This window comes from Corythoichthys intestinalis, chromosome 2, assembly GCF_030265065.1.
Source record: "Corythoichthys intestinalis isolate RoL2023-P3 chromosome 2, ASM3026506v1, whole genome shotgun sequence".
Classification (NCBI taxonomy): domain Eukaryota; kingdom Metazoa; phylum Chordata; class Actinopteri; order Syngnathiformes; family Syngnathidae; genus Corythoichthys; species Corythoichthys intestinalis.
Genome location: NC_080396.1, coordinates 5,649,984 through 5,676,627, shown reverse-complemented (window position 1 = coordinate 5,676,627; position 26,644 = coordinate 5,649,984). Strand labels below are relative to the sequence as shown.

General features: G+C 38.5%; 1 protein-coding gene and 1 long non-coding RNA gene across 4 annotated transcripts in view; one reads left to right on the top strand and one right to left on the bottom strand.

Moving 5' to 3' along the window:
* Positions 1-509: 509 nt before the first annotated feature.
* LOC130931624 (uncharacterized) lies at positions 510-5,912 on the bottom strand. Its single transcript, XR_009067261.1, has 3 exons — positions 5,682-5,912; positions 703-945; positions 510-629 (listed from the first exon to the last, which is right to left on the bottom strand). It is a non-coding gene; the product is annotated as an uncharacterized LOC130931624 (long non-coding RNA).
* mtcl2 (microtubule crosslinking factor 2) overlaps positions 5,179-26,644 on the top strand; it is a 145,516-nt gene continuing 124,050 nt past the window's right edge. For all 3 annotated transcript variants that reach the window (XM_057860533.1, XM_057860525.1, XM_057860517.1), the window contains exons 1-3: positions 5,179-6,317; positions 18,093-18,194; positions 23,805-23,927. In XM_057860533.1, the coding sequence (XP_057716516.1) occupies positions 5,496-6,317; positions 18,093-18,194; positions 23,805-23,927 (1,047 nt within the window). In that variant the 5' untranslated portion in view covers positions 5,179-5,495. The remainder of the gene's footprint in view (positions 6,318-18,092; positions 18,195-23,804; positions 23,928-26,644) is intronic.

Here is a 26,644-nt window from a genome sequence, read left to right as displayed (position 1 = left end):
GCCTACAATGGCGTCGTTTTACTTTTATACAGAGCAGAGGTTGCGCTAGACATTTTCGTTGTCTGTCATTTTGACTGACAGGGTCATAAAAATCCGGTCATAATCTATTTTTACCCGTCACTTAAATTTTTAAAATGATAATGATGACATATTCAATAGTATTTAGTTTTCATTCATTTTTAATTAATATTGTAACGCTTGCTTGGCGGCGAAAAATTAGACACGGAAGTCGTGGTATTTTTCTCCCTCTTTTTACTCTGCTTACCGCCAACAACACCAACAAAACAACAACTCCACCCCCAAAGAAAAAGAGGCAACTATATAGACCCCAATCACCAACGTCACACAATGATCTTAATTGTGGCTGTCAGCCCAAAATCTTCTAAATATATATTAAATGCATCTTACCAGATATAAAATGACTATTACATAGTCTGTGGTGATCGTTTGGTGCCCAGATTTCTTTTCGAATTACAGCAGTGTTACGTTCGTGAGCAGAGAACACTAAAGCAGGCACAAGAGATGGCGTGGTAGGGAGTCAAAAGGTTTATTTGTTCCAGAGCCGTGTTGTTCTTCGGTGAAGAGAGCCTGGGCAGAGGTAGCAAAAGACGTGAGGCGTTGGCGGGATCCTAGGACAAGGCAAAAGGTCGATGATCAGATAAGGTCACTCAATAAGCATTCAAAACGCGAGAAGGCACTAACAGTATACTGAAAGAGACGATCCAGCGACGTGGTGGAGCTCTGGCTGGCTTATGTAGGCTGGTGATGGTGATTGCTGACAGCTGCCGTCGCTCCACCCGTCAGGTGCTGGGCCTGTAATTGGATGACACACACAGACACACACCTGCCCAGCCCTAGGCCTGACAAGCAGTCCATCTTGCTCTCCACTTCGGGTCTCTCAGAATATGGTAGAACTTCAAGTCTCTCCGTCTATCTTCTCTGTTACTGCAACCAACCGCCACACACGCCTTCACCATTTTGATTATTAATGTTAACGAGCAGAAAAACACGCCGTAATAGTAGGCATGTACGTAGCGGTAATGTGTAAACCCGACGAGCTGAGGGATAATATGGTGGCTCTAGTCAGGGGGGCGGAGTTTTGACGTCATGTGATTGGGGTCTATACACAGGCGGCAATCTAGTCCACCAATTGGATGACACGCTGGCACACCAATAAGAACCTCGCCTTGATGTGTCAATCACGGTGCCGCCGCCAGACCCCGGTGACGCTACAATATTCTGACAGAATAGCCAACGACGTCATGCATTAAAAGAGACAATAGCTAATTAATATGCTCACTCGCCACCCTGTGGTCTGGGGTGTGAATTGCAACCTGTCAAAATGACGGACGGACTTCAGTTTTTTCCGTCACCGTTTTAAAAAACCGGTCAGCGACGGAAAATATTCAGTTAACGCGACCCCTGTTACAGAGATAAGAGGCAGTGTCAAGTGAGTGGAGTAGATAAAAGCGTTCATTGGGGCCATGCTTTTAATTGGCAAAAGCTTTGTCATCTCTCCCACAGCAACTATAAATATTGTGGGAAGCGACGTGGGGAAGAATGACAGGAGTCGATCTTTTTCTTAACACCCTGTAGTGTACCCAATGCAGAGAAGATATAGCATTTGCAGCCACCACACACAGTCATGGTTGCACCACTTTCCATCACGCATTTGGGCAGAACAGTTAAGTCACTACAATATCATATAGACCCTACCCACCGACATCACAAAACCACGTGCTCGCTGTATGGTTCCGCCCCCTTGTCCGTCATTTTGTCTCTGTATTAGCATTGGTTTCAATTGATCGAGGAATTTAAAATGCATTTCATGGAAGACCCGGTGCTTTCGGATGCCGTAAACTCACTTGATGCGTTGCATAAAAGGCGTTATGTGGAAAAGCTTCAGTTTATCCATTCGCCAGATCCATATTTGATGCCTAAATCGATGTTTTTCGACCCGCTGTCTCCGCCGTATTTGCCTGACATCTGCTAGCTACCCTGATATGTACAACTATCTTGTCCACACAAAATCAGCCTATTCTCACGAAAATTTGAAAAACTTCAAGAGCTTGGAGGCTTATAAATACTTCGTTGCTGGTTGGGTGAAACAGGTCCTCGTCCACGAAAATTCGGCAGGAATCTATCTTGTGCTTGGAAAGGTGAGTTACGAAATTTTCAATTCAAAATCTTTTATTCTTGCTAACATCCACTGTCAAGTCTAATTTATTTCATGTAATTTGTCAATGCAGTTAGGGCTTTTTATGTTTATATGGTTTAGTGATAGCACTCTCACTACATACATACGTGTATGTTGTCGGCGATTAGCCTAGCAATGATCTTAATTGTGGTTATTTGTCAGCCCAAAACCCTCTAAGTATATCTTAAATGCATCTTACCGGATATAAAATGACTACTACATAGTCTGTGGTGATTTTTTGGTGCCCAGTTTTCACGTCGAATTGCAGCCGTCCATTTCGCTCTCCTCTTTGGATCCGTCGGAATACGGTAAAACTTCAAGTCTCTCCTTCCATCTTCTCTGTTAGTGCAACCAACAGCCACACACGCCCTCACCATTTTGATTATTAATGTTAAGGAGCAGAAAAACACGCCGTAAATAGGAGGAATGTACATAACCGTAACAGGTTAACACTATGTTTTGACGGACAATTGGGCGGTACCATTCAGGAGAGTGGAGTTGTGACGTCACGTGGGTAGGGTCTATACTGAAAGCTCAACAAATACACTAGATGGCAATATTTAGTCACAATATACAAACTCACATTTTTATAAGTCTTTCTATCCGTGGATCCCTTTCACAGAAAGAATGTTAATAATGTTAATGCCATCTTGTGGATTTATTGTTATAATAAACAAATACAGTACTTATGTACAGTATGTTGTATGTATATATCCGTCTTGTCTTATCTTTCCATTCCAACAATAATTTACAGAAAAATATGACATATTTTAGAGATGGTTTGAATTGCGATTAATTACGATTAATCTTCAAGCTGTAATTAACTTGATTAAAAATTTAAATCGTTTGACAGCCCTAGTTAAATGTACACCTTATGCCTAATATATACATAAAACACAATAAAACAGAATTGTTGTGGAACTCAAAATGTTGACCGGACAGTTGTGAACTATGCACATTAAATCATTAGTAACATCAAATATTACACAATACACCAAAGTATATCAGTAGCCGTGTCCTGAAGTCTTTCTGAGTTTTCCCCTTTTTACTGCAATAATATAATGAAAACCTAAAAAATTATGGCTTTTAGTTTGGCCACCCCAAGATTTTAAGTGGCCACATCTGGCCACCCCTATGAAAAATTTCTGGAGGCGCCACTGAACAGCGTTCCGGCCCTGAATCTTATACCGGAACTGCGTTCCTGACCGTTCCGGCCCACTTTCACCCCTGATAATAAATTACAAAGAGATAACGTGCTTTTTCAGTGTGAGTGTTTAAATATACAGTGCCTTGCAAAAGTATTCGGCCCCCTTGAACCTTGCAACCTTTCGCCACATTTCAGGCTTCAAACATAAAGATATAAAATTTTATTTTTTTGTCAAGAATCAACAACAAGTGGGACACAATCGTGAAGTGGAACAAAATTTATTGGATAATTTAAACTTTTTTAACAAATACAAAACTGAAAAGTGGGGCGTGCAATATTATTCGGCCCCCTTGCGTTAATACTTTGTAGCGCCACCTTTTGCTCCAATTACAGCTGCAAGTCGCTTGGGGTATGTTTCTATCAGTTTTGCACATCGAGAGACTGACATTCTTGCCCATTCTTCCTTGCAAAACAGCTCGAGCTCAGTGAGGTTGGATGGAGAGTGTTTGTGAACAGCAGTCTCCAGCTCTTTCCACAGATTCTCGATTGGATTCAGGTCTGGACTTTGACTTGGGCATTCTAACACCTGGATACGTTTATTTTTGAACCATTCCATTGTAGATTTGGCTTTATGTTTTGGATCATTGTCCTGTTGGAAGATAAATCTCCGTCCCAGTCTCAGGTCTTGTGCAGATACCAACAGGTTTTCTTCCAGAATGTTCCTGTATTTAGCTGCATCCATCTACCTGTCAATTTTAACCATCTTCCCTGTCCCTGCTGAAGAAAAGCAGGCCCAAACCATGATGCTGCCACCACCATGTTTGACAGTGGGGATGAAGCTGTGTTGCTTTTACGCCAAACATATGGTTTTGTATTGTGGCCAAAAAGTTCAATTTTGGTTTCATCTGACCAGAGCACCTTCTTCCACATGTTTGGTGTGTCTCCCAGGTGGCTCGTGGCAAACTTTAAACGAGACTTTTTATGGATATCTTTGAGAAATGGCTTTCTTCTTGCCACTCTTCCATAAATGCCAGATTTGTGCAGTGTACGACTGATTGTTGTCCTATGGACAGACTCTCCCACCTCAGCTGCAGTGGTCTGATGCTCCTTCCATTTCAATATGATGGCTTGCACAGTGCTCCTTGAGATGTTTAAAGCTTGGGAAATCTTTTTGTATCCAAATCCGGCTTTAAACTTCTCCACAACAGTATCTCGGAACTGCCTGGTGTGTTCCTTGGTTTTCATAATGCTCTCTGCACTTTAAACAGAACCCTGAGACTATCACAGAGCAGGTGCATTTATACGGAGACTTGATTACACACATTTGGATTCTATTTATCATCATCGGTCATTTAGGACAACATTGGATCATTCAGAGATCCTCACTGAACTTCTGGAGTGAGTTTGCTGCACTGAAAGTAAAGGGGCCGAATAATATTGCACGCCCCACTTTTCAGTTTTTTATTTGTTAAAAAGTTTAAATTATCCAATAAATGTTGTTCCACTTCACGATTGTGTCCCACTTGTTGTTGATTCTTGACCAAAAAATTAAATTTCATATCTTTATGTTTGAAGCCTGAAATGTGACGAAAGGTTGCAAGATTCAAGGGGGCCGAATACTTTTGCAAGGCACTGTATATGGGGAAAATGGGGAGGGGTGGGGGGGGGGGGGGCAATAAATATGTTGCCTAGGGCACCAAATTGGTCAGGAACGGCCCTGGCTTTATGTGTACCGTTTCACCCCTACAGCCCTCTGTAGATGTCTCCCGCTGCGAGTCCTTGAAACTAGCCCAATTATCTGGCAACACCGTCTTTCCGATCTGGCAACCCCGCCTACTAGTCTTCACGCACAACTTCTCCTGGAAGGCAGACACCGTTGGACGATATTAGCTTGGCTTCTTAGCGGAAAATCCCTATTTTTGCGATTGAATCTCAGTATTATTTCCAATATTAGACATTGTGATCAATATCCCTTCATTTTCTCGGAGGACCTACATCGCATTTTCCCCCAGCGGGAGCTTTTCAACGTAGCCGAGCCGAGGATCTCGCTCCTTTTGTCTGTTCGCTGTTGTTTATTCATATCGCTTGAACTTGTGCCTCTCGACAACAACAGCGTCCGCTTTCGTTTCAGTTTTCGTTTAAACGGAATGAATGACCAAGTCAAAGGAGGTTGATGTCCACAACAACCCGGCTCACCTCACCTTCGCTTCGCCTAAGGAACGGAGACTCCATCTCCGGCACAAGATGGAAAGCGGAGGCGGGGGGGAGAGCTCGGATAGCGGACAGACGCAACACGCGGAGATACTATTAGCTCAGGGGGGGAAGAAGAAAATTCACCGTGCTCCTTCACCGGCTAGACCCAAGGATGTGCCCGGGTGGTCCCTCGCGAAGATCCGCGGTGGTATCGGTGGAGTCCCCAGTTTGAGCGTGAAGCCGGGAGCCATCCATATTTCCAGGCGCAGCCCGATCGGAAGTCTAAAAGATGCTAAAAGCGCTGGCAAATCGGTGTCGAAGTCTTCCACTTACGCGAAAAACTCGGCTGTTAAGAATGCGAAAAGTAGCGGCGGCGCGAGGAGGAAGGTGTCAGACGCCAGCATCGGCTCCGACGATCTGTCCAAGGATTCCGGCTGCGCTCCCGGGAAACTCTCCCCGACGGATAGCAGCTCGGAATTGTCGGATTGCGCCTCCGAGGAGCAGAAACTCTCCAGCAGCGACACCGAATCCAGGAGCAGCCGAGGCGGAGGGCTGGAAGGAGACAACCCGCTCAGCAACGGGGCCAAAAGTCACCGGTCGTCCGTCGGTGTCGAAGCCGGCGAGCAGATCGCGTCTACGGGGGAAGAACAGTCGGTGACTTCGGTGCCAGCGAGCACATCTCTGGCCTTCTCTGACCTGACCGAGGAGTTGGTGGACGGAATGCACGAGGAGTTTGTCAGGGAAATCGAGGAGTTGAGATCGGAGAACGATTATCTCAAAGTAAGTCACATTCCATTCATTTTAAGTCATTCGATTTGTAGAAGGGATGCCGAAATTAGGTCTTTTTAAGAAGACTGGAATTGGGTCAAAAAGATGGAGTTTTTAAATATATTTATCCGGAGTGTGACAAAATATCGAAATTGTGATATATCGTGATACTTTGTATCCGTAAAGTAGAGTTGGGCTTCGTTTGAATTTGAACGGTTCCGATTCCATGTTTCAATTCCGGTTCCAAATGATTATCGATTCAGATTACTTTAATAGGCAGGGTCCAAAAAATTAACACACCGTATTGGCCCAAATTTAAGGGGCCGCTTACATGGTAACTGTCCGAGAATACGAAAAATGTCAAATTTGCATTTGCGTCTCCATTTGAACAATGTCGCGATTCCGCATGAAAACCATGTAGTACAGCTCAACATTATTACCATCAGAACAAGAATAATTGTATTATTTTCCACAAAAAACATGTATGACTCGTATCATGTCTACATTATACACGTTATTTCTCAACACACAGTTGCCAGAGAGAAAAAAAATCGCCATGTTTTACCACAGCTAGACACACTAAACACGCTGGAGTTAACTCTTGTAGTTGGTGGGAAACGTTTATGACAGTGTTAACTAACCTTTAATTTTGTATAAATGCGAAATCATGTTGGAGGTATTGCCTCCTCGGCAGCCACCCGCCGCAAACATGCTTTACATGTCGGTTGGCCTTTCTCCTCTTAGCCGCGGCCGTCTGTAAAATTTCTGTAGCCGAAGTATTCCCATACCAGCGATTTCATTTTCTTCGATGGGGGAAAAAGTTCAGGTGTTTCACCTCCTCCAGCCATCGTGTAGCACAGCTGATTCACCGACACTGAGCAACAACCGGTGGAGTAGGGTTGAGCCTTACAGCTGCAAGCGAGGGACTTTTCCATGCATTTTTGGGACGTGAAAAATACCTTAGGGACAGTTTGACGGAAAATTTTTGCCGTTTTGAAACCTTGACATTTTCGTACCACGGTATACCTTGAAACCGATCATCGGCACATGTAGTCACTTCCTGTTCTGTAACCCAAAATAAACCAGAAGTGACCCAAAATCATCAGGAAGTTACAAAAAATCAAAAGCAAATGACCTGAAATTGTGGACAATTTTTGGGTCAACGGCATCTGTAAGCGAATCACTGATTATCAAAAAAGTCTTTTGTTTTGATAATCGGTAATCTGATTCATCGTGGCAGCCTGGCTGTACATAACGTCAAACTAAAAGTGAATAAAAGCATAATTACATTTATTTTCTGGCAAAATAAGCCATTGAAAGCTAGATCTAGCTTGATCTTGATGTAATCACATGAGCACACTTTATTTTCCCCACCCCCCAAAAAGCTGCAACTGTCTTTGCAGCTGTGAGGAACACCTGCTTCATACAAACAATGCAACAAAACCACATGAGGTCCTAATAAATGAAGGATCTTCTCGTAAATCTAGCATTAATTGCAATTAGTGCAGTGTGTTCTGCTACATGGCTGTGTGTTATCACATTTTTTGGAAACAAAGTATTTCCCCCCTTTTACTACTAAATTACTGCATACTCACTTGAATGTTAAAATAATTGCTATCATGGCTTGGTCAGAATTAGCTTAACAACCTTTGTGAATTGTGCCTACCTGCCAGTGTTGACAATAATACAATGAACTTTAAAACCTGAGACTCATTCAGGTGTTGATGTTCAGATGTTGTCTTTTAATTGTTTGTTCAAGTCCACATTGGTGTCATTATACCACGTTAGTACATTGCCTTAGCTAGTGTGCTAATCACTTTGGCTAGCAGAGGACAAAAGTTCGCTAGGCTACTTTCTCCAGTTTTCCCTCCTTTTAACCAAAGTTGTTTTTGTCAACTATGACAATAACGAAAATATTTCATTGACAAACATTTTTTTTCATAACGATGATGTGAAGATGACGAGCTAAATACAGTGGGGCAAGTAAGTATTTAGTCAACCACTAATTGTGCAAGTTCTCCCACTTGAAAATATTCGAGAGGCCTGTAATTCTCAACATGGGTAAACCTCAACCATGAGTGACAGAATGTGGAAAAAAAACAGAAAATCACATTGTTTGATTTTTAAAGAATTTATTATCAAATCATGGTGGAAAATAAGTATTTGGTCAATACCAGAAGTTCATCTCAATACTTTGTTATGTACCCTTTGTTGGCATTAATGGAGGCCAAACGTTTTCTGTAACTCTTCACAAGCTTTTCACACAATGTGGCTGGTATTTTGGCCCATTCCTCCATGCAGATCTCCTATAGAGCAGTGATGTTTTGGGGCTGTCGTTATGCAAACACGGACTTTCAACTCCCTCCACAGATTTTCTTTGGGGTTGAGATCTGGATGTGGCTAGACCACTCCAGGACCTTGAAATGCTTCTTACGAACCCACTCGTTTGTTGCCCTGGCTGTGTGTTTGGGATCATAGTCATGCTGAAAGACCCAGCCACGTCTCATCTTCAATGCCCTTGCTGATGGAAGGAGATTTTAACTCAAAATCTCTCGATACATGGCCCCATTCTTTCTTTCCTTTACACAGATCAGTCGTCCTAGTCCCTTTGCGGAAAAACAGCCCCAAACATGATGTTTCAACCCCTTGCTTCACAGTGGGTATGGTGTTCTTCCGATGCAATTCAGTATTCTTTCTGCCCCAAACACGAGAACCTGTGTTTTTACCAAAAAGTTCTATTTTGGTTTCATCTGACCATAACACATTCTCCCAGTCCTCTTCTGGATCATCCAAATGCTCTCTAGCAAACCACAGACGGGCCCGGACGTGTACTGGCTTGAGCAAGGGGACACGTCTGGCAGTGCAGGATTTGAGTCCCTTGCAGCGCATTGTGTGACTTAGGGCTGCAGCTATCGAATATTTTAGTAGTCGAGTAATCGACTGAAAATTCTATCGATTAATCGAGTAATCGGATAAAACAAATATATTTTTAGGTGAAGAGCAATTATAAATATACATGAGAAAACAAGACATTTCATCTAATCTTGAACCATTTTCAGTCAATCAATGTCTTTATTTTCGATGTATATTGTTGAAAACAGCCAACAATTGCATCTCAGATGTAACTAGAGTAAAAAAAAAAAGACATTCACTGCTTTCACTCAAAAAACCTTTAGATCTTATTTTTAAAAAAAGTATATATATATATATATATATATACCTAAAAATGCCGTTACGCTTGATAACACACATCACTTAAAAGTTAGGATTTTTTCCCACGTGTTTCAATTGAATTTCTATTTGTGTCAAGCCATTTTCAAGTTCTAGTTAAGTTTTAAGTTAGTCTAAACTGTAAGTCCTGATAGGATTTTGAGTTTTTGCAGTGCTCAAAACAAATGTATGATCCAGGCTGTATTGGAGCACATTAGGGACCAGTGCTACTTGGTGTTTTATCCAGCAATGACTATTGAGCTAAAATTGATAGTTAGCATTATTGAGTTTTTATTTTACACCCTCATCAATCCACAACGCTATGTTATGTTAAAGCCTGTATGTAAGACACGTTAGCCACGCATGGACAGTGGTCATAATTAGTAGAAACCTAGCCCTCTGCAGGGCTAACGTTGCGTGAGCTAGTGACAGTAAGGTTAATCTTATTTATTAGCGCTTAGCGCTCTTTATTAGCGCTTAGCGCTCTACTGCTTTAAGATGGCGGCTGTTTACTAACGCTGCCCAGACGCGGCCGAGACTGTCATTACGCATCTAGTTCAACATACATGTGATCTCTATGAGACTCATCAGACGCTACCTGCTACATTCGTAGCATCGTACGGGCTAGTATTTAGCAACGTCGGCGTCGTTTGTAGCGGCAGTCGGCTGGTGTAAGTTTTTTTTTTTTTTTTGTGCTTATTCCTCTCTGCACGTGACATCAGCGCGTTGTCCCGCATTAAAAGTAGTCCGAGCAAAACGTGATGCTTAGAGCTGTCAAAATAAACGTTTACTCGAGGTGAATAAAATTACTCGGATCAGTTTTTAAGCTCGAGTTGCTCGAGTATTCGTTTCAGCTCTAGTGTTACTGATAGTAGCCTTTGTTACTGTGGTCCCTGCTCTCTGTAGTTCATTCACTAGGTCCCCCGTGTGGTTCTGGGATTTTTGCTCACCGTTCTTGTTATCATTTTGACGCCACGGGGTGAGATAATGCATGGAGCCCCAGATCGAGGGAGGTTATCAGTGGTCTTGTATGTCTTCTATTTTGTAATAATTGCTCCCACATTTGATTTCTTTACACCAAGCATTTTACCTATTGCAGATTCAGTCTTCCCAGCCTGGTGCAGGTCTACAATTTTGTCTCTGGTGTCCTTTGACAGCTCTTTGGTCTTGGCCATAGTGGAGTTTGGAGTGTGACTGACTTAGGTTGTGGACAGGTGTCTTTTATACCGATAATGAGTTAAAACAGGTGCCGTTAATACAGGTAATGAGTGGAGCCTCGTTAGACCTCGTTAGAAGAAGTTAGACCTCTTTGACAGCCAGAAATATTGCTTGTTTGTAGGTGACCAAATACTTATTTTCCACTCTAATTTGGAAATAAATTCTTTAAAAATCAAACAGTGATTTTCTGGTTTTTTTCCCCCCACATTCGGTTTCTCATGGTTGAGGTTTACCCATGTTGACAATTGCATGCCTCTCTAATCTTTTCAAGTAGGAGAACTTGCACAATTGGCGGTTGACTATGTATTTGCCCCACTGTATGTGACAATATTACCAATAAATAAATATTATTTTAAAAATTTTATTAATTTTATTTTATTTTTGTTTCATATTGCACGCTATATAAAACGTTGTAAGATTAATCACCAATCACCAATTTGTAAGAGCTTCCGCCACTATTTGTAAGATTGCCAATGGCCTCGGGTTGACAGGTATGCACATGTCATGTGCTGCTTGGTAAGTTTTGTTTTCTTATCATGGCTAGATATGCCATGGTGCTTTAGCAGTGCTGAGTACTTCGAAAATATGACTGCTAAATGAGCACATTGAAAAACACTTATCTGTTCTTTTCTTCTTCTATGTAACTGACCGACCTCAGGAAAGTAAACCTGGAAGTACTTACAATGGTATCTGAACCTGTATGTATGTATCTGAACCTTTTGGAATTTCTCACATTTCTGCATAAAATCACCATTAAATGTGATCTGACCTTTGTCAAAATCACACAGATGAAAAAAAAAAAAACTCTGCTTTAACTAAAACACCCCAACATTTATAGGTTTTCATATTTTACTGTGGATAATATGCAAACAATGACAGAAGGGGGAAAACAAGTTAGTGAACCATCACATTTAATATTTTGTGGCCCCAACTTGGGAAGCAATAACTTCAACCAGACACTTCCTGTAGCTGCAGATCAGTCCGGCACATCGATCAGGACAATGTTGGCCCATTCTTCTCTATAAAACTGATGTAGTTCAGTCGGATTCCTGGGGTGTCTGGCATTAATCACTGTCTTTAGGTCATGCCACAGCATCTCAATGGGGTTCAAGTCTGGACTTTGACTTGGCCACTCCAGAACGTGTATTTTACTCTTTTGACACCATTCTTGAAATTGATTTACCTCTGTGTTTTGGATCATTGTCTTGTTGCAGCATCCATGCTCTTTTTAGCTTCAACTGTCTGTCAGACGGCCTCAGGTTTTCCTGCAAAACATCCTGATAAATTTTTTAATTCATTCTTCTATGAATGATTGCAAGCTGTCCAGGCCCTGAGGTAGCAAAACAACCCCAAATCATGATGCTCCCTCCACCATGCTTCACGGTGGGGATGAGGTGTTGATGTTGGTGAGCTGTTTCATTTTTCCTCCACACATGACGTTGTGTGTTACTCCCAAACAATTCAACTTTGGTTTCATCAGTCAACAAAATATTTTGCCAAAAAATCTATGGAGTGTCCAAGTGCCTTTTTTGCAAACATTAAATGAGCAACAATGTTTTTTTTAGACAGCAGTGTCTTCTTCCAGGGAGTAATCCCATGAACACCATTCTTAGCCATAGTTTTACTTATAGTTGATGTGTGCACAGAGATATTGGACTGTGCCAGGGATTTCTGTAAGTCATTAGCAGATACTGTAGGGTTCTTTTTTACCTCTCTGAGTATTCTGCGCTGAACTCTTGGCGTCATCTTTGGTGGACGGCCAGGGACGGCCACTCCTTGGGAGAGAAGCAACCGTGCCAAAATCTTTCCATTTGTAGACAACTTCTCTGACAGTCGATTGTTGAACATCCAGACTTTTAGAGATGGTTTTGTATCCTTTCCCAGCTTTATACAAATCCACAATCCTTGATCGCAGGTCTTCAGTCAGCTCTTTTGACCGAGCCATGATGCTTCTAATCAAGACAATTCTTACCAGGTGTGTGTTTTATAGTGGGCAGGGCAGCTTTAAACCACTCATCAGTGATTGGGCACACACCTGACTTAAATTGTTTGGCAAAAATTGGTTTCAATTGCTCTTTAAGGGGGGGTGGTTTTAGTTAAAGCATTCATCGTTTTTACGAGCGGTGCACGATAATTATCGGACCCCGATAATAGGAATTATGACATCATTCCAATAAATCCGATAACATAATATATTATCGGCCCTATTAATAATATTTTTGGCACGCTGTCGGATTGGGATTTGTGCGTTTGTTTCCACTTCTGTTTTTCCAGTATGCAAAGTTTTGTTACTGTCTTTGTTTTGTTCATTATAATAATGTTCATGTCAACATGAAAATTCTGGTTCGGTCAAAGGCAAATCTAAGCTGAATCAACCACTAGTATTTTTGACTTACAGGTGTTCAAAAACTCAGATGAATATATATTGAAAAATTGTATATATATTATCGGTTATCGTATCGGTATCGGCCTTGAGGAGCAGGAAGGTATCGATATCGGTATCGGTTTCAAAAATGGATATCGTGCACCCCTAGTTTTTACATCAGTGTGATTTTGACTAAGATCACATCACTCTTGATGGTGATTTTATGCAGAAATGTGAGAAATTCCAAAAGGTTCAGCTATTTTTTCATACCGCTGTACAATAAGAAAATGGCACATATGACGGAAAATACAGTACATTTTTGTCTTGTTATCACCTAGTCATCGTCATGAAAAATTTGTTCGGTGACGAAATATTTCGGCTATCGTCATCGTTGACATAAACAACAGTAGTACTAGTAGATGCCTGCATTTTAATGGGGTCTTTTCTGATACTAGTTTTTTTGCTACGCTAATTGCAATCCAAATAAAACATTTCCGCTTGTTGCTATTATATAAATATTCATCATGCAGGCAGAATGACAAAGCTTACAACATAACTCTCACATGCCACTATTCATTTTTTTTTTTCATCTCCTTGCACTTGAAAACCTTGTCAGTGTTGTTCTTTGAGTTAGCTGTGAAAAGCGGGTCAGTGGAGCATTTCTGTCAGCACATGAAGTGATTCCCCAGCTCCGTGACCTCACATCTTGTTTTCTCTGCCTCACAACAGTCTCCACGTTTTTCATGCTTCATTTTCCCCACCTTTTCCGGTACTGTTTTGTCCCTTTAATTTCCCGCGTTTCCTGTCTTTTCGCCCTCCTATTTCCTGTTTTCACTCTTAAATCATGTCTTGATTTTTTTTCTTTACAAATCAGTTGCGGTGAAGTCTTTTAGTCGCTTTGGTTGAAGTGTTTTGGAGGGCTTCAATCAGTAATCTTTTAAATCGAGTAATTCGATTAGGAAAAAGCTTCGAATTTAGTTTTGATGCTTGGCGTTATGACAGTTTGTTTTCAAAATGTTGTATTTCGTCTTTTAATTTTTTGTTTGAGCTAATATGTTTGTTTCTGCGTTCATCATTTAGTTTAGAGGTATGTTTAGCTGATTTTGTGGAAATATGTGTTTGAACAATTTGTAAAGAGAATTGTAAAAAAAAAAAAAAAAAAACGTTAGCATTTTATAGCATTTAAGCTAGCGGACTTTAGCCATGCAAGTTACTAATTTACATTCCTCATTAAAAGAAACTGCTGTATTTTAAGCCAAAACAACTTTTGTGTTTAAGAGAACAATTTGTCTATATGCTGCCATAGCAGATTCATGGCACATTAAGCCCCCGAACTATTTTTAATTTGTCCGTTTTACCCTGGAAACCCCCGTTTACAGACGTCGGGCGACCGCTTTTGTTTCAACTCAGCCATAAAATTAAGGTAATTGTATTTAATATTCAAAATGTCATTTTAAGCTTAGAATCATTGATTGATGTCTAATATTTCGTTTAAAAAAAAAAAAAAAAAAAAAAAACAACTTTAAAAAATTATTCACTTGCATATTTTAAACTTTTAAACAAATTACATCACAATAAAAAAATGGTGTCTAAAAAAGTCACGGATATACTGTATACCTCATAACTATCGCCTAATTGTTTTTTTTTTTTTTTTTTTTTTGTTACTGTCACATTTTCTCCGAAATGTTAGATGATAAATAATCGATCCAAGCAGAGAAAAATTTGAAAAAAACAAAAACAAAAAAACCCCAACCTTTAATAGGGTAAATATATGAAAACCTCGACCACTCCTTGATGTCTGCGATTTCTTCCTTGTTATATAACCATGTTTTACCCATAAAATCCCCCCAAAATCCAGTTATGGCCATTCACAGCTGTGTCTTGACACTCAGTGATACATGCTATATGGAGTTTTTCGAACGAAAGAAGGTAAGTACGCGATAATATCTCGTTAAAGTCATGGCGTCTTTAATTGTGCTCATTCATGCTCTCACCTCCAGATAGGGTTTCGCTGTTTAATTTAATTTTTTTTTTTTTTAAATGGCCTGTTCAAAATTTTTCTTCCCCCAGAAAATTGAGATTTCAAGCTTTCCAAAGATGTATCACACGTGCATATCGGACAATTTTGAAAGTTGGCCAAATTGGGGGTCTCAGAGCAGAACTTCAAGTCACCCGAGTGTTTTCCGCCACGTATATTTGACTAATTAGACATTTAAACTGCAATTATTTTGTGTTAAGTGTCTCAAAATTCGAAATGTGTGTGTTTTTGCTCATAGTTCCACTATTGAATCGAATTGAATTGAATGTGTTTGTGTGACAGCTTTACAAAGAAATCAAATGTGGACAAAAGTGAAAGAAGTCAAGAATTTTAAAGATGCAGACAGTGTCTAGTTTGCTGTCTGTCTAGCTGAATAACTTCACATTTAGTGAAGACAGGCGAGTTAAAATGATTTATAAGCTGTGGCTGACTGGGGTTTTTGTTATTATTGTTACAAAAGACAGTAGACAGCAAATCAACAACTGGTTGTTCTTTAATACATTGCCATAGCTTACAGACAGTATTCTTTTGTGTAGTTGGATTATCATTAATTATTATTATTATTATTTTTTTATATACCATTTTGCCGTTAACGCACTGGTATTTTAATATACTCACGTATTTTATTTTGAATATTGGTTTTAATGCTCTTTTAAAAATGCAAACTTGGTGCAGGTCAAAATATATGTTATTGCAAGCATAAACCTTTGTTGTTTTTTGTTTTTTTTAACATCGCATGAACGCATGAAATGTTTGTTATCCGATTACTCCACTAATATGAATCGATTATTTAAATAACCGATAGCTGCAACCCTATCTCATATGGTCATCAAATTGGTTATTTACTACGCAGCCGCTCAAGGGAAATCGACAGAAATAAATTTAAGCAATAGTTTCTAGTGCAGCTTAAAAACGATCTAGTAAACATTAGCATTATATAGCATTTAAGCTAGCGGAATTTTGCTATGCACGTTAGCCTATTGTTGCTGGCTAACTTGCATAGCAAAAGTCTGCTAACATTAGCATTATATAACATTTAAGCTAGCGGACTTTTGCTATGCAAGTTAGCCTATTGTTGCTGGCTAAATTGCATAGCAAAAGTCTGGTAGCTTAAGTGCTATATAATGCTAATGTTTACAACAATTGGCTAACTTGCTTATCAAAAGTCCGTCCTTGAGTTCCAAATCTTGCTAAAGGTTCTGAATCCCAATTGTTTCACATGCGCAGTCACCAAACCCCGAGGAATTCCATAAAAAAGCTTTTTTTTTTCAAATTCAAAACTGATATACCTTAGCTGGCAAGCTAGTATCTACAGTAAGTGAATAGCGTACCGCACGTAATACGTCACACATCATCATGTGTGGAGGAAAAATGGAACAGCTCACCATCATCTCCATCTCATCCCCACCGTGAAGCATGGTGGAGGGAGCATCATGATTTGGGGCTGTTTTGCTGCCTCAGGGCCTGGACAACTTGCAATCATTAATGGAAGAATGCATTGAAAAGTTTTACAGGAAAACCTGAGGCAGTCTGTCAGACATTTGAAGCTAAAAAGAGGATGGATGCCGCAATAAGACAATGATCCAAAACACAGATGTAAATCAACTTCAGAATGGATTCGGAAGAACAAAATACCTTTTCTAGAGTGGCCAAGTCAAACTCCAGACTTGAACCTGTGGCATGACCTAAAGACAGCGATTCATGCCACACATCCCTGAAATCTAACCGAACCACAGCAGTTTTGTAGAGAAGAATGGGCCAAGATTATTCCTGATCGATCTGCCAGATCGATCTATGGCTAAAGGAAGCGTCTGGTTGAAGTTATTGCTGCCAAAGGTGGCGTGGGGGGTTCACTAACCGTAATTTCTGGACTATAAGGCGCACCTGACTATAAGCCGCCAGCCACCAAATTTGACACGAAAACAGCATTTGTTCATAGATAAGCCGCACTGGACTATAAACTGCAGTTGTCCTCATTGTATTATGGGATATTTACACCAAAAGATATGAACTGGTAACACTTCATTTGACAATGGCCTCATAAGACTGTTATGAAACCAAATGAACCACCATTAAGCTTTGAACCAATTTGGTGCAAAGCCTTATTGTTTTAAAAATCTTCATTTGGCCATCACTGCTCCATTGGGGGAGACAGTCAACCTCTGCTGCCACCTGCTGTCAACACTGTTGTCATCCAACATTCCTCCTAGCATGCATTGCGGCGCTCCAAATGTAAAAATCAAAATTCATGTTCTGTCCTAATTATTTCTTCATTTACTGTTCCAGTTGTTTTATCAATTGTTAGTTATGGTATTTGGTAACATTTTCTTAGATAGTGGTGTCATAATACTGTCATAATTATTACATGACACTGTCATAGGCATTATTGAATGCTTATGATAGATGTCGGTCAGTGTCATCCAGCAAATTATCTCACTTTTGAATGGACGTAAAAGATGTGAGCTGGACATAAATGGAGTTAGTTACATAATATGCAGCATGACACATTTTGACATCTGTCATAATAATTCAGTAATCCCCATGATAGTGTCGTGTCATGTCATAATTATGACGTTCTCATGACAGTCTTATGATGCCGCTTTCAAACAAAGTGTTGCCTATTAACCCAAATAAATCATCAAATAAGCCCCACTAGACTATAAGCCGCAGGATTCAAAATGAGGGAAAAAAGTAGCGGCTTATAGTCCGAAAATTAGGGTACTTACTTTTCCCCCTTCTGTCATTGTCTGCATACGATCCTCAATAAAATATGAAAACCTATAAATGTTTGGGTGGTTTAAGTTAAATCAGACAGTTTTTTCATCTGTGTGATTTTGACAGAGGTCAGATCACATTTAATGGTGATTTAATGCAGAAATGGGAGAAATTCCAAAAGGTTCAGATACTTTTTCATACCACTGTATATATTCAATTCAATTCCATGGTTTCTTTCCAGGACGAGATGGAAGAGCTGCGATCTGAAATGCTGGAGATGCGAGACATGTACATGGAGGATGACGTCTACCAGCTTCAGGAACTGCGGCAACAACTTGAGCAGGTGTGTGTCGATCATAGGCAGAGTTTGACTTTTGGGGCGGGGGGGGGACACAACCCCGATGACCCCGAGATGCAGTGTTAGCAATAAAATTAACTTACAAGAATATTTATAATAATAAATTGACAATGAGCGTTTTTTTTTGTTTCCCATCATTCTGGAGGGGAATTCTAAATCAGGCTGTTTAGGCAATACTTTTCGCCAAGATCGTCATCCATTGAATATGGTATGCCGGCTGGTGTCGTGCCAATGTAGTTACCCCGGTCAAAAATTGTATCCCCTGGGCGGAGCCATATGGAGGCAGATTTGTGTTTTTATTATTCAATCAAAAAAGTTACTTCAATAAAAAAGTTGCTTCAATCAACATATTATATATTAATATATATATTATATATATTTTCAACCCCCCATAAAGTCACTTCAATCAAGAGAAAATGTGTTTGAAATCAAAAATAAATTTGAAACTCAAAACCTCAAAAAATGCATGTGAAAACAATTTTTCTATGATTGATTTTTTTTTTTTTTTAATTTGATTGAAGCAACTTTTTTAATTGAAGTGATGTTCATATGTGTTTGAGCCACATTTTGGCTAGTACATTTTTGTCTTTATTATTCAATCGAAAAATAAGTTGTTTCAAAACAAATATTATTTTCAAAAAGAAAAAACACTTCGGTCAAAAAAAGAGAAATTTCAACATAGAAAAAGATTTTGAATGCGAAAAAATATTTGAGATTGAAAAATTTGCATTTGGAAACTTAATTTTTCATTGAAAAAGTTTTCTTTTTGTGTTTGGGCCATATTATGGGTAGGACATGTGTCTAAATCGTTCAATCCCCCAAAAAGTTGCTTCAATAAAAAAAAATATACATATATATATATATATATATATATATATATATATATATATATATATATATATTTTTTTTTTTTTTTCAATCAAAGAAAACAAATCATTTGAAAAATAAAATTGCCCTCCCCTAGTATTTTTTTTTTTGTGTGTGTGAAAAATATATGCAAAGAAAATGACCGGCTAATGTGCTATTCACATGAGCTGTTCGAAAAATTATTTTGACTCATTATAAAAATATATTTTTTGTTCATTTCATTCATTTTTGTTGCTGTTTTATTGCTTTACAACTTATATATATATATAAATATAGGAAAGTCAGTTACATGCAATCATAGGCGGAGTTTGACTTTTGGGGAAGGGGGGCCACAACAATTTGATGACCCCGAAACGCAGTGTCAGCAATAAAATTAACTGACAAGAATATTTATAAGTTGACAATGAGTGTTTTTTGTTTCCCATCATTCTTGAGGGGAATTCTAAATCGGACTGCTTAGGCAATACTTTTCGCCAAGATCGTCATCCATTGAATATAGTATGCCCGCCGGTGTCGTGCCAATGTAGTTACCCCAGTCAAAAATTGTATCCCCTGGGCGGAGCCATGTGGAGGTAGATTTGTGTCTTTATTATTCAATTAAAAAAAGGTTGCACCAATAAAAAAAAAGTTGCTTCAATCAAAATATATATTTTAGTGCTGCAACGATTAATCGATTAACCCGAGTATTCGATTAGAAAAAAATACTCGAATTAAATTTTATCGCTTTGAGTATTCGTTTAATTCAAGTGGCGTTTTAATAGTTTATTTTGAAAGTGTTTGCTTTTAGTTTTATTGATTAGAGTGGATACACTGCCCTCTGGTCTGCCTCATTTTACATGGCTGAATCCAACTGCTCCCTGTTAAGACCAACATAAGCTTAGTTTTTGTTTGAGCTAATGTTTTTTATGCATTCATAATTTAGTTTATACGCATATTTAGCCGTTTTTCTTGTGGGAATATGTGTCTGAACCATTTGTCAAGAGCATTGTAAAAAATGTTAGCATTTTATAGCATTTAAGCTAGCAGACTTTTGCTATGTATTTTAGCCAACTGTTCTTTTGTTGTACATAGATCCTAATTTAAAAAAAAAATTTATACCGTTTGAGGCTCAGCTCAGGTATTTTAATTTTTCATGTTCCTTATACGATTACTCGATTATTCGAACTAACTAGTTCATCGATTAATCGACTACGAAAATAATCGATAGCTGCAGCCCTAATATGTTTTCAATAAAATAAAAAGTCGCTTCAATTAAAAAAAATGTGTTTGAATGCAAAAATACATTTGAAACTCAAACAAATGCATGTGAAAGCTATTTTTCTTTCTTTTTTTTAATTGAAGCAACGTTTTTGATTGAAGTAATGTTGATTTGTGGTTGGGCCACATTTTGGCTAGGATGTGTTTGTCTTTATTATTCAATCAAAAAATAGGTTGCTTAAAAATATATATTTTCAAAAAGAAGAATCACTTCAATCAAAAAAAGAAAAATTTAAATCATAGAAAATGTTTTTGAATGCGAAAAAATATTTGAGATTGAAAAATTAGCATTTGAACACTTAATTTTTCATTGACAAAGTTTTCTTTGATTGAAGCCTTATTGTGTTTGGGCCATATTATGGGTAGGACATGTGTCTAAACCGTTCAATCCCCCCAAAAAAGTTGCTTCAATTAAAAGAAAATATATTCAATCAAAGAAAAAAAATCATTTGAAAAATAAAATTGCCCTCCCCTAATTTTTTCTTTTATTATATGCAAAGCAAATGACCGACTAAGGTGCTAGTCACATGATCTGTTCGAAAATAATTTTGCTCCCATTATATATATACAGTGCTGCTCGAAAGTTTGTGAACCCCACAGCGATGGTCAGATTTTTTGTAAAAAAAACTAAAATAACCTTATTAAATGTTAAGTTATACCCAAATCCACAATACTGACATTCCAAATAATGGACTGAAACAAAAGAAATAGTTATATTGTCATTCTTTATTTAACAAAAGTGGTTGATTTAAGAAAAACTCAGATATCATGTGTGCAAAAGTATGTGAACCCCTTCAGTTAATAGGATATTGCGCCTCCTTTTGCAGAGATTACCTCAACCAAACGGTTTCTGTAGTGACTAATCAGCCTCTCACATCTACTTTGGGGGATTTTTGCCCATTCTTCCTTGCAGAACGCAGTCAGTTGAGAGAGGTTTGATGGGCGTCTGGCATGAACTGCTCGCTTCAGGTCCCGCCACAGCATTTCAATGGGATTTAGGTCAGGACTTTGACTGGGCCAGTCCAGAACACGAATCTTCTTCTTTTTCAGCCATTCCTTGGTTGTATTGCTGGAATGCTTTGGATCATTATCATGTTGCATGATCCACCTTCTGCCAAGCTTTAACTTCAAAACAGATGGCGTCAGGTTATGTTCTAGGATTTGACAATGTTCCTCAGAATTCATGATTCCCTGGACTATGTGGAGTTGTCCAGATCCTGAGGATGAAAAGCAAGCCCAGATCTTGACATTCCCACCTCCATGCTTCACTGTTGGGAGAAGGTTCTTTTGGTGGTATGCAGTGTTGACTTTTCGCCAGACATGTCGGTTTTGGTTGTGACCAAACAGTTCAATTTTGCACCTACATCAGTTGATGAAAACTCTTTTTAATTTAGTCTCGACAACACAACTGTTAAAAAAACAAAAAAAAACTACTGAATTGATTGATTAGGAAATCAGGTTGAAATAATAGAAAATTCCAAAATGTTGAGGGGGTTCACAAACTTTTGAGCAGCACTGTATATATATGTATATATATATATATTTTTGTTCATTTCATGCAGTTTTATTGCTTTAAAACGTTAATATATATAAGAAGGTCAATTTCATGCAATGACACTTATCGGCCACCAGGGGGGCCCCCCTTAACATCCGCTTATGGTGTTGATCTGTTGGGGTTGTGAAAATATGTTGATTAATCGCAGGGCCGGCCCAGGCCATTTGGGGGCCCTAAGCAAAATAATGCCAAGGGGCCTATATTTTTGGCCAACCATTTCGTTGCTGTGTACTGTGAAACCCTTACATCAGGGGTGTCCAAACTTTTTGCAAAGGGGGCCAGATTTGGCGTGGTAAAAATGTGGGGGGCTGAACTTGGCTGACGTCCTTTACGTAGAACAATATATTTAAGCAAAATTTAGCAAGCCATTCATTGTGTCACATTTGCTTTATTATTTTTTTAATGAATAATTTCAACAATCTCGCAACTAGCCTTTGCGGCGTTCTCTTTCGTCTCTCGGGCGAAATACTACTGCTGTGAAATTAAACTAGCTTCAAATTGCTTCAATTTCTCGCTGAGTATGTTCCCTGTAATCTTGTCGTACATGTCAGCGTGTCTTGTTTGGTAATATCGCCTCACATTGAAATCTTTAAAAACAGCGACTGTCTCTTTGCAAATGAGGCAAGACACAGTTGTTGCGTATTTTAGTGAAGAAATAGTCCAATTTCCACCAATCCTTGAAGCGTCGCCCGTCACAGTCAACTTTTTTTTGTTGATTGTCGCCATTTTAGAAAATTGGAAGTAGAGGAGTAATCACACGGAGTAATGTTGCTTAGCCCTTAAATACCTGCCACATGAAGCAATTATCAGACAATCCCAAAATTTGAAAAAATAAGGTCCTAATGAAACCTATTTTTCAAATTTGTGAAAAGAAAAGTCAAAATGAATATGTGTAATAAGCGCTCTAATATCCATAACCCATGCTAAATCATGTTTTTTCTCATGGAACCTTCAGATGCATGTGTTGACTTGCATCCATCATTTTTTTTTTTCCCCAAAAAGAAATGTCATAATTCTAAATTAGTCTGAAAATCATGAAATTTTAGGTGTATCAAATGTGATACATTTGGCAATAAAGGGTTAAAGTACTGCTGCCTTTTAGTGGGTAAATGAGGTGCAGCATTTCGTGTGTAAGCTACTTCATATGCTGGTTGCAGTACTGCTGACCAATTTATTAAGTCTTTGTGCGGGCCAGATGTTATTGATTTTATGACAGAGGCTGGGGGCCGGATGAAATTTGACCACGGGCCGCATTTGGCCCCCGGGCCGGATTTTGGACATGTCTGCCTTACATGCAATCCAACCCATATGTCCATATTTTGTATATTAATCAGATTGTTGCACTACATACTTCAAACTTCTTACCACAAATGATTGTCAGTACTTACAGTAGATAGCGCCAAACCTATTTCTAAAAGAGGAAAAGAAAGGAAGAACTTTTATTTTTTTTAAAGCTTGAAATTAAGTATAAAAACTCACAAAAGTCAAATAAAGCAAACTGTAGTAAACAAAATAGAATTTAATTAAACAATTGCCGGATTGGGTTCCCCCCCAGTGGTCAGGGGCCCTAAGCAGCTGCATAGTCTGCGTATAGGCTGGGCTGGCCCTGATTAATTGTGATAGGTTATTGATGTGTTTCTGCCAAGAATCAATTTATCAGTTTAAAGAGATGGCAGTGTTTTATAAAGGAACCGACAGGGTGTTACCAAGATTTGCCACTAGAATCGTGTCCGTGTTAGCTTAATTGGCCGCCGTGGATGGCGCTAGACGTCCAATTCAATTTGACTGGGAGGGGCGAATGAACAAATGTTGTAGTCAACTTGTCCTTCAAGTTTTGTTGCAGGTTTCGTCATAAGTTCGACAATGTGTTTGTGTTGGAAAACCATTTGGATCTTGACTTTGTTTTCAACGGGCAGGCAAACAAGACCTGCCGCATCCTGCAGTACCGGCTAAGGAAGGCAGAGCGGCGCTCCCTGCGAGTGGCCCAAACGGGACAAGTGGACGGTGAACTGATCCGAACACTGGAACAGGATGTCAAAGTGAGTGTTTGCGTCAAAGCTCTCTCTGAGTATCATGAGCTGAAAGCTTCTTATTGTATTGGATAAAGACACGTCATAGCCTTGCTAGATTTTAATTGAATTTGATTTAAATAGGACCTCGTGTGCTTACTTTCATGTGTGACTGTTTTTCTTTTGGTGATTTAAAGTGCGTATGACAGGAGAAAAAAAGTCTTAAATAGGATTATTATGTGAATTAGAATCATATTTTGAGACGATTCAACTATATACAACAATTTAGCAAAGCGCAGATGACGAAAAATTGGTCTTTTAATCTGCCGGTTAGCCACGCCTACCATTATAGGGTTTGTTCTACATGATAAAATGTCTGAGTGAGTGCTTGTCCAAGACTGGTGATTCCATACTTTTTGCTAGGTGTTGTACTGTATATTGCAACATTATTGTTTTTCTGATATCGTTCAGGCCAATCCCAAACAGAGCTATTCAAGTTATCTGGTGAAAATTCTTCTAGTTTTAATATCGCAATATACCGAAACAAAAAACCCAAAAATCACGATGATAGTTTTTTTCAATATCGTTCAGGCCTAGTTCCTTCTCCTAATCACATCCTTTTTAGTGCTGCAGCGATTAATCGATTAACTCGAGTATTCGATTAGAAAAAAATATTCGAATTAAATTTTGTTGCTCCGAATATTCGTTTGATTAAAGTGGTGTCGTAATGGTTTAATTTGATAGTGTTGGTATTAAGTTCTATTGATTAGGGTGGATATATTGCCCTCTTGTCTGCCTCATTTCACATGACTGAATCCAAGTGCTCCCTGTTAAGACCAACGTAAGCTAAGTTTTTGTTTGAGCTAATGTTTTTTTTAATGCATTCATAATTTAGTTTATAGGTATATTTGGTCGTTTTTTTGTGGCAATATGCGTCTGAACTAGTGCTGCAATGATTAATCGATTAACACGAGTATTCGATTAGAAAAAAAGATTCGAATTAGATTTTGCTGCTTCGAGTATTCGTTTAATTAAAGTGGCGTTGTAATGGTTTGTTTTTGAAAGTGTTTGCATTTAGTTTTATTGATTTGGGTGGATACACTGTCCTCTAGTCTGCCTCATTTTACATGGCAAAATCCAGCTGCTCCCTGTTAAGACCAACATAAACTAAGTTTTTGTTTTAGCTAATGTTATTTTTAATGCATTCGTAATTAAGTTTAAAGGCCATTTTTTGTGGGAATATGTGTCTGAGCCATTTGTTAAGAGCATTATTAAAAAAAAAAAAAAAGTTTGGATTTTATAGCATTTAAGCTAGTGGAAGTTTGCTTTGTAAGTTAGCCAATTGTTCTTTTGTTGTACATATGTGGATACTTATTTCTTTTTTTATACTGTTTGAGGCTCAGCTCAGGTATTTTAATTTTTTCATGTTTATCCGATTACTCGATTAGTCGAACTAACTAGGTCATTGATTAATCGACTACTAAAATAATTGATAGCTGCAGCCCTCGTGTGTTATCAAGCGTAATAAAATTTTTAGGTAAGAAATAAGTTTTTTATAAGATCTAGAAGTTTTTGAGTGAAAACAGTAAAAAAGTTTGTTTTTTGTTTTTTTCTCGTCACTTCTGAGATGCGATTGTTGGCTGTTTTCAACAATGTACATCGAAAATAAAGACATTGATCGACTGAAAATAGTTCAATATTAGATGAAATGTCGTTTTCTTATGTATATTTATAATTGCTCCTCACCTAAAAAAAAATGTTTTATCCGATTACTCGATTAATCGATAGAATTTTCAGTCGAATACTTGATTACTAATATATTCGATAGCTGCAGCCCTAGTCTGAACCATTTGTTAGGAGCATTGTAAAAAAAAAAAAAAAAAAAAAAAAAAAACGTTAGAATTTTATAGCATTTAAGCTAGCGGACTTTTGCTATGTAAGTTAGCCAATTGTTCTTTTGTTGGACTCAGATCATCATCTATTTGTTTTTTTTAGGGCTGTCAAAATTATCGCGTTAACGCGCGGTAATAAATTTTTAAAATTAATTACGTTAAAATATTTGACGCAGTTAACGCACACGTCCCGCTCAGACAGTATTCTGCCTTTTGGTAAGTTTTAAAGCAAGGCTTTTTGTGCTGTCTAACAGCGAACTCTTGTGGTCGCTTTGGGACATAGTTTATTGTTTTCTTGCCAGTTCAATATGGCTGCACGACGTCTCGGGCTGACGCCTACGTTGTAATGTTGTGCTTATATGATCCTTGGACAAGATTTGTCCATAAGTATGGTTGTTGTAAAGAATGTACATATTATGTTAGTTAGCGAAATGTTATATTTTTTGTATGAGACGCTTTTTTTTTAATGTTTAGTGAACGTGTATAGCGTGCTAAGCTAACGTTGTTGCTAATGCAATGCTTGTGTACTTTTTTTTTTTGTAGTTTTACGACGGTTTAAAGAGGACAATGGTTTGAGGCCATTTTATTTATAAATCAGGTGAAAAGGAAGAAGTCTGATTATTAAGGCGTCGTTCACTAGCTGTCTAGCTTTGGAAAAAGTAGACGCTTCGGAGTGAGGACAGCATAGACAGATTTAAATGACAGTAGAGTGAAATGCCCACTACAGTCCTTATGTACCGTATGTTGAATGTATATATCCATCTTGTGTCTTATCTTTCCATTCCAACAATTTATTTTACAGAAAATATATATAATTTACAGAAAAATATGGCATATTTTATAGATGGTTTGAAG